This window comes from Harmonia axyridis, chromosome 2 (assembly GCF_914767665.1).
Source record: "Harmonia axyridis chromosome 2, icHarAxyr1.1, whole genome shotgun sequence".
Classification (NCBI taxonomy): Eukaryota; Metazoa; Arthropoda; class Insecta; order Coleoptera; family Coccinellidae; genus Harmonia; species Harmonia axyridis.
This window is the reverse complement of record NC_059502.1, coordinates 49,495,245-49,509,689: the sequence shown is the minus strand read 5'-3', so window position 1 is coordinate 49,509,689 and position 14,445 is coordinate 49,495,245. Positions and strand designations below refer to the sequence as shown.

The window sequence follows — 14,445 nt, the reverse complement described above, 5'->3', positions numbered from 1 at the left end:
ACATATTGAACCGTTCGTTTGGAAAAAATTGAGAATACTGAAAATCATAATTTGGATGGAAAATTCAACTTGATTATGATATAATAGTATTGACGAAAACATTTCATGTAGATGAATTAAATGTATTTGATTTGACCGGATATAATTGTATTTTAATCGAGGAGACTACAATAATAATGATGGCGTAGTCTTCTTCAATAGCCTGTCTGCATCCACTCCTGGACATAGGCCTCCCCCTGAATTTTCCAATTTTCCCTATCTTGAGCCAAACGGTGCCAACATCGTCCGACCTTTGTTTTAATATTGGAGTAGTAGTGTACGTGAAAAACACATTACAGTTCTTGTACGAAATTGTTGAAATAGGAGAAATTAAGGCTATGGATATTTCAATAATTAAAGAGAACGGGAAAAAGAGTAGGTAACATCAATATATCGCACTCCCCAAATGTCAATCAAGCTGAGAAATAAGGTTTTATATGATTAGTTAGAAAAGTCCGCCAGTGGAGATCATATTAATGTGGTTTATATGAACATAAATATTTTATCAAACAATGAATCTGCTGAGGAATATACAAATACGCTGCATAACTTTGGATTACTATCAGTCATCAACGAATGTACAAGACCCAAAAGTGGCACTTGTGTCGACCACATACAGGCCACAAGTAGAGATTGACGTCAAAAAGAAAAGAAACAGGTCACTCGTGTCATGGGCTATTCGAATCACCCCCACGTGTGTTATGCGATATTTCACGGTTTTCGAGTTATGAATTTTTTTATGAACTTTGAGAATTTTCGACTTGACCATCTTAAAAAAGAGAAAAAAGAACAAGACTTTTCTGTGAAATTTTTTTTGTAACTAAATGTAAATAAACAGCTTCGTAACTTTGATGAAAATTATGGAAATGTTGGTCTCAAGTGAATAAGAATTGTATTGTGATTTTAATTTTCGGATCAAAATTAAAAATGTAAAAAGGCTAATTCACGGTTTCTGAGTGCTTAAAAACTGCGCTCAACAGTCAGCTTTTAAAATCATTAATAGAAAATGGTACTTTACAGTCTACTTTTGCTAGAATTAGCCTTCAAAGTCAGCGAGGTGGAACAAATCAAAAAACTAGACATTTACTCAAAAATAGTTTTTCTTCTCCATTCCATAAATTTTTCGTATGCCAATTCAAACTTTTTTCTTGGAATTTTCGGCAATAAATTCAACGCTATTTTTGCAGCTTTTTTCAATATTTCTGGCCGAGTATTATCCGAATAGTCACTGCTCTCAGAATCCATATTATTTGTTATATTTATGTATAAAAAGTAGAAATTCAAGTGCTCAAATCGAACTAATTCAATACAAAGAGATCTCAGTTCACGATCTAAAAAAATATATATGGAAACGAAAGAAGTTTCCATAGAAACGACTCCTCAAAAGCCCCATTTCATTGGTCTACCAAGCGAGGTGTGGGCAAAGTTCCATGAGAAATAATGTTTCCCACAGTATAAGCAAAAGGTATTTTTGAAATTCAGTGAGGTATGAAGAATACACTACTTTTCATAGCAGTTGTAGGAAAACTGAATTTTCACTATTCCGCACGATTATGTAATAAGATGAATTACTTGATTTTCAGCGTGTTTTCGATGATACAAATGCCCCTTATGAAATTTGAGTAAAACTACATTTAAATGATTTGCCTTCAATTCTTCATATTTATATATTTAATTCAATCTGGACGAAGGATCGAAATGTTAAAGAAAATGACATCTCTGTCACCTTTCAAATGACATAAAACTCTTAAATTATGATAAGTTCTTGACGATATCCGGCGCTTGTCTGAATGGTGTTCATCTAACAAATTACCCTTAAATATAAAGAAGCGTAAAGTAATGAGTTACTCCAGAAAACTCTCACCTGTTGAGTTCAACTATACAATAGAGGGTAAAACTTTGGAAAGGGTTGTTGGAACACGAGACTTGGGCGTCTTGTTCGACCGCAAGCTGTCATTCAGTGCTCATATCGAAAATATCATTTGCGGTGCCAATAAGTCTTTGGGTTTTCTATTACGCAACTGCAGGGAATTTTCAAATCTTAGAGCTATCCAATCAGTGTATTTCTGCTTAGTGCGTGGCAAGCTTGAATACTGCAGTGTGGTGTGAAATCCATATCACAATAAATACATTTCAGCGTTGGAATCTATTCAGAGAAAGTTTTTGAAATTTTTGTATTTTAAGAAGCATAATATTTATCCCATTCATCCCGACCATCAGTCTTTGTTCATGGAGTTTAATTTTACTAGTTTGAGGAAAAGAAGAGAAATTGCTGATGCTACTTTTGCATATAAATTGATCAATAATCATATTGACTCAGCATCGTTACTTTCTCTTCTGGATTTCAACGTGCCTAGACTTGCATCGAGATCTAATTTAATGTTTAGGATTAGTGTCCCAAGTTCACAGCACCATTTTCACAGTCCTGTTTTGTCGATGTGTAGAGGCCTGAACGATGTCCCTTCAGTTGATGTTTTTTTTTCTGTCCTTAAATGAGTTCTAAAGAAAATTGTATTATCTGATAGAAAATTGATATTGATTTTTTGATTTTTTTTTTCTGCCGACGGCGATTCCGTTAGTTAACATTATTTGGTTAATTTTTTTATGTTACTTACACCTGTGATTGGGCATGTGCCTGTTGGATGTAATACATTTAAATAAATAAATAAATAAATTAATAAATAATTTGACCAATGCCGATTATCAAATTATCATAATTCACATGTTTACGACATTTCACGGATATCTGAGTAGATCAAATGTAGCATTGTCATTGGGATGAAAACTTGCTTTTAATATTAATTAATAATAATAAAGTATAGTGCTATTTGAAATATCGAAGTTGTCAGTACCTGAAGTTTATATGAGCCTTAATACTGCAGCGCTGAAAATAGATCAGAATTTATATCGATAGAGCAGTGGTTTCTACCCAAAAAACCAAATTTTCAATAAAATCGTTCCTTCCATTCTCCGTAAAAGTCTAGAGTACCATCGACTGTTCCTATATAATAATATAATAATGCGAAATAATGATTATTCATTAATTCACATCCATTTAAAGCTGGCTATAAGTGAACCTCTAATTTTCACCCGACCTAACTCCAGTAACTCCATAAATGGAAATATTGTTAATTGTGTATACTCTACAGATAGATAGATGTATGTTTAATTACCTACATTCAAATAAACATAAACGAGCCACTAGCTACAGGAATACTGAATATGTAATTCGACAACTCACCACTGCTTCACGTTCAGCATTGATCATGAGAGACGTCATTACCATATCTGTTTTTCGATTCACCAAATCAGCAATCAATCCATTCCATTTTCCATTGACGTTCGTTCCCCATCTCCCGTCTTCCACGCGAACAAGTTCGTAGGTGAATCCCAATTCAACGGAAAACATTTGTAGAAGGTCTATGCAGAATCCTGAACAGCATTGATAGAAACTTCCGTTGCGGTGGGCCAGCGTGCTGTCGACCCTGAAAACGACGAAATTTTTTTAAGATCGGTGATATTCGTTGTGAATACTTATTCAAAATTCAATCTGTTCATGACAAAGAAACGTTTGTTAAAATTTGATGTTTTTCATTTTAATTTTGTTTATTGGTAGGATGTGAACTTGTCTAGTTCACTTGGAAGAAGCTAAAATATTTCGAATATACAAGGATTGTCTTAAGTTTACGAAATTTCTTTGGAGCCAGTGAAATTATTGCCTTACAATATTTCCAAATAAACCCTGGTATTTAGCGGATCGTCTTGGCAACCAGAATGTTTCAATTTGGTTGTTGCTTTTTTTGGCTGAAATAGTCCCCATTCCGTCGGTAACGATAAGCCGAGTTCTGGAGAAAAGGATTTCACATCCTATTTTTCAGGGAAAAAATGAAAATTTAGAAAAGATTTTCCTAATTCAGAAAAGATTGATATGTATTATTTATAAAATGGGTTATAGAGAATCATGTAGGGGGAAATTTAAAATTGAGAATATGTTTACGTTATGTGATTTATACTTGCTTGAATGCCTAATGTTTCTATATAAGAATAAGCATAAATTCTCAGTTGAAAATCCCAGTAGTTATAACACCAGAAACCTAGATAGAAATTTTCCAACTCATTGACTTACATTAACTGAGAAATGTCCTTCTTATATTGCTATCAAGACTTTTAATGAATTTCCAATTAGAATATAATGTAAAACACATTATAAAACATTCCGAAATAGAGTAAAACATCTGCTTATTAATTAAGAACCATATAGCTTAAGGGAATATTTCGATGGAGCTGGATAGAGTTCGAAATTTTGACGGCATTTCATTTAAATTGAATTTAAATTTGAACTTTGAATTTACTTGAAATAAAGAAATATTATTCTTATTATCATTATTAAGGACCTTCATACCACTGAAGAAAATGTTTTTGGTGGAATTCGAAAAAGACTAGTTGAGATAACATATTTTCTGATGGTATTTCTAGTTTGGGAAATCATAGAGAATTAATAGACATAATATGATCATGAGACCCTCTACGTCAAAATGGCAGCTATTTTTTTCAACTCTAGGGCTTAAAAAGCGTGTGCCTATGGTTTATGACGGTTTTGTTCCACATCTGGCCAAGCTGGATTAGTTCAAGTCCAGCTTTGAATGTTGTGGAGCTTGATCCACTTCAATTCAAAGGTTAGATCAATAATACTCTTATCGTTGATTGTGGGTACATTTTTTTTTCAATTTGTGATAGGAAATATTTCAAAATTTATAAAAAATGCAGTTCATTGAGATTTTCAATTTTTTTTACTCTTTTTTTTTCGAATAAAATTCAACTGAACATTTGAATCTGAATTATAAATCTGAATTCTATCCAACACAATCAAATATTTTCTTTTCTCCATTTCATGAAAAAACTTTTCAATCTTTAAAAATCTTTATTATCGCAAAAGAAAACTGTTTCACCTTATTACTTATATTCAACCACATAATTTCAGAATATTATAAGCGAAGTTTATATACTGCAACGATTTTGCACGCTTCATTCCATGTTACGCTACTGGAATTTTTGAAGACGCGGTAATTTGTCAATTAATCGTTTCATATCGTGTACTTTCGGTCGGAACGCAGATGCGCGTTTCTGAAGAGAATTTTCTGAAAGATTTTCAATGATGATTGAGACTCCAGCAAGAATAAGTACCTCAGATTTCAGTCATTATTAATTTAATTTGAGACTCGGAATCTTATTTATCGGCGAGAATTGTGTCGGGATTCTCGGTAAGTGTTAACATGAATATTAGTATTCAACAAGTAATAATCTCACCAGAATGAATCAATTTAATTTGAAACAGTAGTTTTTTTTAGAGTCATCCATCTTGTCGAAACGTATTTCAGGTTTGGTAGAATTCCTTTTGTGTCAAATAATGTCAGCAAAACTCCTTCTCAGGTTTATTTGATAATAAATGTAATGATTTCTTTGTAATTTCTTGGTTAGAAATCCGAGAAGGAGTTGTAAATTCAGTTAACATATTCTGATATCATTTTTGTTCATTTTCTCAAAGCACCTCCCGTGGGATTAGAACGAAGAAAACCTCCCGTGGGATTAGAACGAAGAAAACCTCCCGTGGGATTAGAACGAAGAAACCTCCCGTGGGATTAGAACAAAGAAAACCTTTCTTGGGATTGTTAGATATCAAGAACTACTTCCTTGAGATACAGAATTTGGAATAGTACGTATGTTAGACCACTTTACTCTCTGAATCTGAAAGAATTCCTGCGAAATACCTGGCATTATCACACCAACTTCGTTGAATGAGGATTGGAGTACTATAGCTTCCTGATAAGAACTGGTGTTCAGAAGGCTGAAGATAAATTACAGAAGAGGTTCCATCCTAGTAGCAGAGAAACTCTTTTAAAATCGTTTTAAGTTAAGTTTCTATTTTATTATTTGTTTGGAGTGAAAAGGATCGATCATTGTATATTTTGATTTTATTAAATTTGTAAAAACCTGGGTAGGAGTTTTGTTGCCAAATAAGCCAAACCACCCCTAGAAATTAGTCCTTAGAGTCTCATGGGCAATTGTAACGTTACACATTTTGGCGCAACAACGTGAGGCCCGAAAATTTTGGCAACTGCTCCTATCATTTCGACCTTTTCAGTTCTAAAGTGAAAATTTATCTTTGTTTAACTTTTTCTCTTTCTTTTGTCTCGTCTTTGATATTTTTCGTTGGTATCAGATTGACCACACGTGTCGTGATATATTTTTTCGTAGCTATATATTTACAAATAATTGTTTTTCTTGTTTATTTTGTCTGATAAAGTGAATAATCCAGATTTCTTGAACGGGACTGACCTTGGCAATTCCCATGTCAAATACATAAAACTAGATCTGACCCGTGGTTATGTTTCTACCGATTTTGACAAAACTGATGACGATGATGAATAATTCCTTTTTGCCTTTAAACTTTACTTCCTAAATTTGCTCCAGATGCACAGATTATATGTTTTTCTTTTTAGATTTATTATTTATTTATTTCATTTATTTTTTGACAATTATTATCGTTTATCGTTGTAGCATGGCTACTATTATCGTATCTTTGTAGCATGGCTACTATTATCGTATCTTTGTAGCGTGGCTACTATTATCGTATCTTTGTAGCGTGGCTACTATTATCGTATCTTTGTAGCATAGCTACTATTATCGCTTATCGTTGTACCACTATTAGTTTATGGTGGCTACTATTTATCTTATCGTTGTAGTATGGATACTACTTGTATTTACCTTTAAAGTTGTTGTTAATCTGACTGAAGTGTCTTTCAGATATGCAGAGCAAATTAATTTTGGCGTAACTGAGAGTATACTTTAGAGAATTTTATTATTTTGGGTCTGTAACGATTCAGTTTTTTTCTTATTTTCTGTGTACTGTTGCAATATCCCGTTTCCCTATTTTTCCTTCAATTTTCATTTATCTTATCATTATCGTTGCAAGTTATATACTTGCTGGCGCCCAACTTAACGTTGCTGTGAACTTTCAGTTATATCACTTCAATGGAGAGGGAGGTAGGGAAGTGAATCCTTGAGCTCAGTTGATTCATATACACGTCAGTACAGAACATCTTTGTACACATTATTTGACTATTTTGAGCCATTTATGGCTGATTTTTCACAGACGGCGTTAATTATCTTTTACCTACTTTGTCGAATGTTATCGCATTTTTTCGTGGTCGATAAATATCGATTTTACCTTACCTTTTCATTACCGGATTTGACGTTATATTTACTAATTTTGGATTTACCTCAATTTAGTTTCATTATCGGATTTGACATCGTTCTATGCAAGAAACATAGAATGATGTAGTCATCTTTGAAAATTTTGGACTCAAACTAAAAATCTTCCATGCCCCCCCTTTCTGGTTCACCTTCGTCTCGGGTGCCAGGAAGATTTTTCTTGTTGTGCGACGGCACCTTTTAAATTCATTCACTTTTGTTTAGTTGAGACGGTTTTTTTAGTTTTCATTTTTATAACCGCAGCACTGTTTACTTTTTAGTAGCAGTGGCTGAAATTTATATTGAGATTTTTGACGATAGGTCGTTTGGGCATGACTTTCCAGAATCGGTAGGATGATGGTATTTCACATCAGTGTGAAGTATCCCTCTTTCGTTTTTTAGAGGGAGGCCTTCAGCAACCGACTTCTGTTTCACCTTTTCACTCAACTCTGAGTAATTTAAATATTTAGGGTGTAAAGAAGTTCTCATTGAGCTCCTTTACACTCATCTCTCTTTCGTTTTTTAGAGAGAAGCCTTAGGCAACTGAAGTCTGTTTCACTTTTTCCCTCATTTCCTTTTTCCTTAGTGCTCAGGTCGTTTCTAAATTTGGTTGACTATTTGTTCGATATATATTTTTTTTTCAACTTGCCTTCAGCAATTGGTCATAATATTTGGCATTTCATATTTCAAATTAGTTACATTCGATAGGTTTTGGGTAAGACATGGTACGTTTGCGGAATTCTCCCTTGTAATATATCACACTAATTATAACTTTTATCATTTGCTCCAGTTGACAAGTCGGAGTATGTTTTCTTTTGACGTGCTGTGCTTGATCTGATGCCATCGAGTATTTTTGTTTTTGAGATATTCATACATAAAGAAAAAAAAAAATTTTTTTTTTCTTTTTCCTGGTGAGAGGCGTGTGCAACGATTTTGCACGCTTCATTCCATGTTACGCTACTGGAATTTTTGAAGACGCGGTAATTTGTCAATTAATCGTTTCATATCGTGTACTTTCGGTCGGAACGCAGATGCGCGTTTCTGGAGAGAATTTTCTGAAAGATTTTCAATGATGATTGAGACTCCAGCAAGAATAAGTACCTCAGATTTCAGTCATTATTAATTTAATTTGAGACTCGGAATCTTATTTATCGGCGAGAATTGTGTCGGGATTCTCGGTAAGTGTTAACATGAATATTAGTATTCAACAAGTAATAATCTCACCAGAATGAATCAATTTAATTTGAAACAGTAGTTTTTTTTAGAGTCATCCATCTTGTCGAAACGTATTTCAGGTTTGGTAGAATTCCTTTTGTGTCAAATAATGTCAGCAAAACTCCTTCTCAGGTTTATTTGATGATAAATGTAATGATTTCTTTGTAATTTCTTGGTTAGAAATCCGAGAAGGAGTTGTAAATTCAGTTAACATATTCTGATATCATTTTTGTTCATTTTCTCAAAGCACCTCCCGTGGGATTAGAACGAAGAAAACCTCCCGTGGGATTAGAACGAAGAAAACCTCCCGTGGGATTAGAACGAAGAAAACCTCCCGTGGGATTAGAACGAAGAAACCTCCCGTGGGATTAGAACAAAGAAAACCTTTCTTGGGATTGTTAGATATCAAGAACTACTTCCTTGAGATACAGAATTTGGAATAGTACGTATGTTAGACCACTTTACTCTCTGAATCTGAAAGAATTCCTGCGAAATACCTGGCATTATCACACCAACTTCGTTGAATGAGGATTGGAGTACTATAGCTTCCTGATAAGAACTGGTGTTCAGAAGGCTGAAGATAAATTACAGAAGAGGTTCCATCCTAGTAGCAGAGAAACTCTTTTAAAATCGTTTTAAGTTAAGTTTCTATTTTATTATTTGTTTGGAGTGAAAAGGATCGATCATTGTATATTTTGATTTTATTAAATTTGTAAAAACCTGGGTAGGAGTTTTGTTGCCAAATAAGCCAAACCACCCCTAGAAATTAGTCCTTAGAGTCTCATGGGCAATTGTAACGTTACAATACAAAGTAAGTTTCAAGTATGGAACGCTCCATTTATCTCGGAAATATCTAAACATTGAACCAAACTCGAGAAATATGAGTAGACGTTATGAGAAAAAGCTTGGAAAAAATTTACCTTCAGTATCTCGAAAACAAAGGGGCGGATCTATATTTATAACAGTTTTTGCTTGATAGCATTCAAGTAATCACTTTTCTTCATTCGTACCTCCAATACAGAAAAATCTACCTATATGGATTTATTTATTTAAAATACTTGACGAAAAACTGGCAAATCTATCAATTGTGGTTACGATATATGAATGAAAAATGATTATTTGACGATATGTTCAGCAAGGTTTCCAAAAATTTACAATTGATGATGATTATTAACTATGACGATTGAAAGCAATTTATGTGTGCGGATTTTCAGCGTTACAAATCGTTAAAAAGTTAGTGTCTGTAGTTGTGTTCAATTTTAACTTTTATTCGACAAATATTCTTCACAATTGAATCGACAAACTACTTCAAAAAAAACTTATGTCAAAAACACTGACTCTGATCTAACTATATGAAATAAAACATATAGTACAGAGTGAAGAGCAACATTTTCTCCCCTCCGTGAAGAAGTTTCAGCTTCTCTCACTCTAGCCATCTTCCATCTCAATTCTGCACAACTTTGCAGCCGGGCGCTTGAATACTCCGTTACTAGTTCTGACACTCACTACTCGAACTCGTCCATCAGGGCCTGGATAAAGTGTCTCTACTCTTCCTAACTTCCACTGTCTTCTTGGACAATTTTCTTCAACAATGATGACTATGTCATTGATATTCAGCTGCTTTCCGTCATTATTCCATTTTGTTCTTTTAGTTAAACTAGTAGGTATTCTTTGGTCAACCGTTTCCAAAAACAATCGACTGTTTTCTGTGATTTGACCCACTCTTTCCTGAAGTCTTTCATTTTTGAAAAATCAGTGATATAATTATCTAGATGATCCTAGTAAAAAATGATTTGGGGTCAGGGATTCTAAATCATTTGGGTCTGTTGTTAATGGTCTCGTATTTATGATATTTTCACACTCGGCAAATATTGTCAGCATAAGTTCATCTTTAAGAACTTGTCCATTCAAAATGGTGTAGAATGCTTTTTTCACGGACTGCACCATGCGTTCCCAGACACCACCCATGTGTTGTGACGCTGGTGCCAAAAATTTCCAGTCGATACCTTCCTGTGTGAGGGTGTCAGTGATTCTTGCCTGGTCAATATCTCCGAGTGCTCTCTTCAGCTCTTCTGCTGCACCCCGAAAATTCGTTCCATTGTCGGAATATATCTCTTTCGGCTGTCCTCTTCGAGCTATCATTCTCCGAATAGCTAAAATAGCTGAATCTGTGGTGAGTGAATGCGCTACCTCGAGGTGGACAGCTCTTATAGTGAGGCAGGTAAAAATCACTCCCCATCTCTTCTCTCTTCGTCGTCCTATGGAAACCAATAACGGTCCAAAATAGTCCATTCCTGTGACATCTCAGGAGCTAGATTCGTCCGTCCACTCAGGAGCAATATTCCTCTTTCGTCAAGGATTGGTGAGAGGTTTTTCAGACGACTTTTACTTGACAATGGTTTTCCTTTGGCTATACATCCTATGTCTTCCCCAAAACTCTCCTGCTGGCACCGTTTGATCCAAAGGGTTTCAGATTTTTGAATCTCGGAAACTTCCAACTGCGCAAGAAAAACTCTGTTGCTTCTTCTCAGTCTGTCCAGAAGAATATCTACGAATCTCAACATCCAAGCAGTAACGCGTATCAACCGAGTCCATTTTGGAAATCGGTTGATGTCAGGCAGATATGATTCTTCTTCTGTAGTAACTGCTGTTATTTCAATTTCTTCATATGGAAGATCTTCCAAACTCACAATATTCTTCTTGGGCCATAAGGTTGTGTCCAATTCATACAAGAAATCAGGACCTTTAAACCATCTTGCGTAGGTCGTTTTATTGCCGTCGTCTTTGTTGTAGGTTCTGGTGGCAATATCGGCCGAATTCAACTTTGAGGGAATCCAATTCCAGTTGTTGATGTTTGTTAATTCTTGGATCTCTCCGATGCGGTGACTTTCGAACTGTCCCAATTTGCTTCCATCACCTTTGATCCAACAAAGTACCGTAGTAGAGTCTGACCATAAAAATACTTCCTTTCTTACCATAACTTGATGGAACATTTCTCTGACATCACTGCAGAATCCAATTTCCCTTTGTGGAAATTTAATCAATTCCTCCACCAATGATTGTAGCAAGTCTGGGCCAGATAGTAAATTATCATTCAGACTGGTTCCGTTCGATTTTGAGGCGGCATCAAAGACTAAACGAAGTTTCTTTGGCTTATTGGGGTTAATTACTCCGAAATGCGGCAAATACCAGCATCGAGGACCTTCTTCATTGTATTCTGCAGGAGTCAACTTCCTTGCATATCCTTTCTCGACGTAGCTTGTTATTTTCTCAGAGTATCGCTTCCCAAAGTCCCTATCCTTCTGTATTTGTTTCTCCACGCATCTCAGTCGCTGAATGGCAATTGTTTTGCTCTCTGGGAGATGGATGTTGTCTTCCTTCCACAGCAGCCCTATCTCGAATTTGTTTCCTACAGGTCTGATCGTATTTCTCATTATCTCCATAGCCCTCTTTTCTGCTTTATTCACGTTAGTTTTCATTGGAACTACTCCGAAGGCATCTGTGGTAAAAGATTGTTTCACCATTTCATGGAGTGAATCGTCGGACATTCCAGAACTGCAGATGTGGAAGGAATATGCCTGTTTTTCTGGTCTGATACAGTTTCCTCCGTGAAGTATCCAACCCAGATTGGTTTTTGTCGCAATGGGAAGATTTTCGGTGCTTTGAATGACTTTTCTGGCTACAGTGAGGCGTACATTGTCTTGACCCAATAAAATCATAGGGCGTTCTCTTATTTCGTGGAAGGGAATTCCTGACAAATAAGAATACCTTTCCCAATCGGATTTTCGAATCTCTTGAATGGGGAGAGCTAAATTTTGTACTGTTCTGACATTTTTCATACTGAAAATCTTAGCTCCGTCGAATACTCCCGATATCTCAATATTTAAACAACTTGAATCTTCATGGCGAGAGGCTAAATTGTTAGTGTCCATTGGATGCAAAGCGGTTGAGGTGTGCCATTCAGTCCCAATATGTTAGCTATCGACTTGTCTACGAGAGTCACAGAAGAAGCTTCGTCACATAAAGCTACGGTCTCCAAAACAGTGTTGTTTCCATACAACTTCACTTTCACCATCCTCAACAAAACATTGCCTTCTCCATGTCCAACTGCAAGCACGTTCTCATTGTTTTTAAATTCTGTCTGGGTTGAATGGGTATCAGTATCTTCGATTGATCTTTGGGTATCTTTATGAAGCAGCTGATGATGGGAACGCTTACAACTATTGTTGTTACACTGTCGTCTTGCTCTGCATTTCATGGTCTGGTGATTACGTCGGAGACATGAAAAACACAGTTTCTGTTTTGTAATAACCGCCCATCTTGTATCAACGTCGTCAGAGGACATTTTCGAACAATTCTCTATTTTGTGTCCTTCTACTGCACAATATTTACATTTCTCGTCATGATTTTTTATATCTGTCGAAATCAAAGTAGTTTCTTCCTGTTTTGAAGAGAACTGAAGTTTTGGTTTTGTTTCTATCTTGAAACTCTTGAAACTATTGAGAAAACACGCTGCAGTTGCCTTTTCATCAATCCAGATGGAAAAGTCGTTCTGATTTGTCGTTTCCCTTTTTCGCATAATTTCTTCTCCCCATTGGAGTTTCAACGAATGAGGTAGTTTCTGAACCAATTCTCGTAGTATTCGCGGATTTTGGAGGTGTTCAAAATGATCCAATGATTTGATAGTAGCCACGTGACAGCAAACATGATTGGAGAGGTGAATCAAAGTGTCCATGTTGTTCTCTCTAATTGGTGAAAGATTTCTCACCTTCGTGATGAGCCCCTCGATGATTTGGTCAGGTCTACCAAATCTCATTTCGAGTGTCCTCAAAACTAAATCAATGTTATCTGGGGAGGTCATCATTCCTGATACTGCAAGCTTGGCTTCACCTCTTAAACATTTTTGCAGTTTTATCATCATTTCCTCTGAAGAATATTCGCATAATTTGGAAATACGCATGAAGTGTGAAATGAATGTTGGCCATTCTGCGGAATTGCCGTCAAAAATACAGAAATCTTTGTCCACAGCTTGCCTTGATGCAGATCTATTTTGCTTTGGAGCACTAGCAACAGACTTTATGGCTTCACTGATGGTATTGCATAATTGTCTGATTTCAGATATTTCTTCATTTCCTTCTTTTGGCTGGATTTCATTTTTGGAGGGCGAATGCAAATCATTCATCCATTTTCTTGTCTTCTCTAAAGAATGGTTTTCATCCTCTGGCAACTGGCATTCAATATTCTGTACTGATAACTGAGATCGGTCTCCTTGAAGTTCTTCAATTTCAGTCTCTCGAACTTCATTTTCTAGTTCTAAGATTTTTAGCCTATTTTCTAGCTTCTTCATTTCGATCGCTTGTCTGATCTTCTCGACTTCAACGGCATATCTTTTTTCACGAAGGGAAACACTATCTGCTTTTGAAAGATTGGATTTCATAGAAAGAACAGATGAAGTTTTTGGTAAATCATTACCGACGTCTTTGGGTTCTAGGCATCGACTCTGCTTGTCTTTCTGGCTTGAGTTCACCTTGTTCACTTCCTCTTGTTTGTTCATTATATTATTCGTCCGAATTTCATCTACCTTTTGGCTCTGAACAATTTCTGATTTGTTCGACATGACACTGACTGAATGTAGTCTTAACAATCCAAAAGCCAGGCCACTCATAACTGGGGTTTAGTCTACCATGGGTACCTGCAGTTTTTCTTGTATCTGCTCGAAGGACCAATGTTACTTCGTCTTTTTATCAAATAATGTCTTCAGTTGTGTTCAATTTTAACTTTTATTCGACAAATATTCTTCACAATTGAATTGACAAACTACTTCAAAAAAAACTTATGTTAAAAACTATTTTATGTCAAAAACACTGACTCTGATCTAACTATATGAAATAATACATATAGTACAGAGTAAAGAGCAACAATCAATTCAAATTGATAAAA

At 35.5% G+C, this 14,445-nt stretch overlaps 1 protein-coding gene across 3 annotated transcripts in view; it reads right to left on the bottom strand.

Moving 5' to 3' along the window:
* LOC123672044 (glutamate receptor ionotropic, NMDA 2B) overlaps positions 1-14,445 on the bottom strand; it is a 353,672-nt gene that overhangs the window by 52,861 nt on the left and 286,366 nt on the right. For all 3 annotated transcript variants that reach the window (XM_045606000.1, XM_045606001.1, XM_045606002.1), the window contains exon 6: positions 3,281-3,524. In XM_045606000.1, coding sequence (XP_045461956.1) covers positions 3,281-3,524 — 244 coding nt within the window. The remainder of the gene's footprint in view (positions 1-3,280; positions 3,525-14,445) is intronic.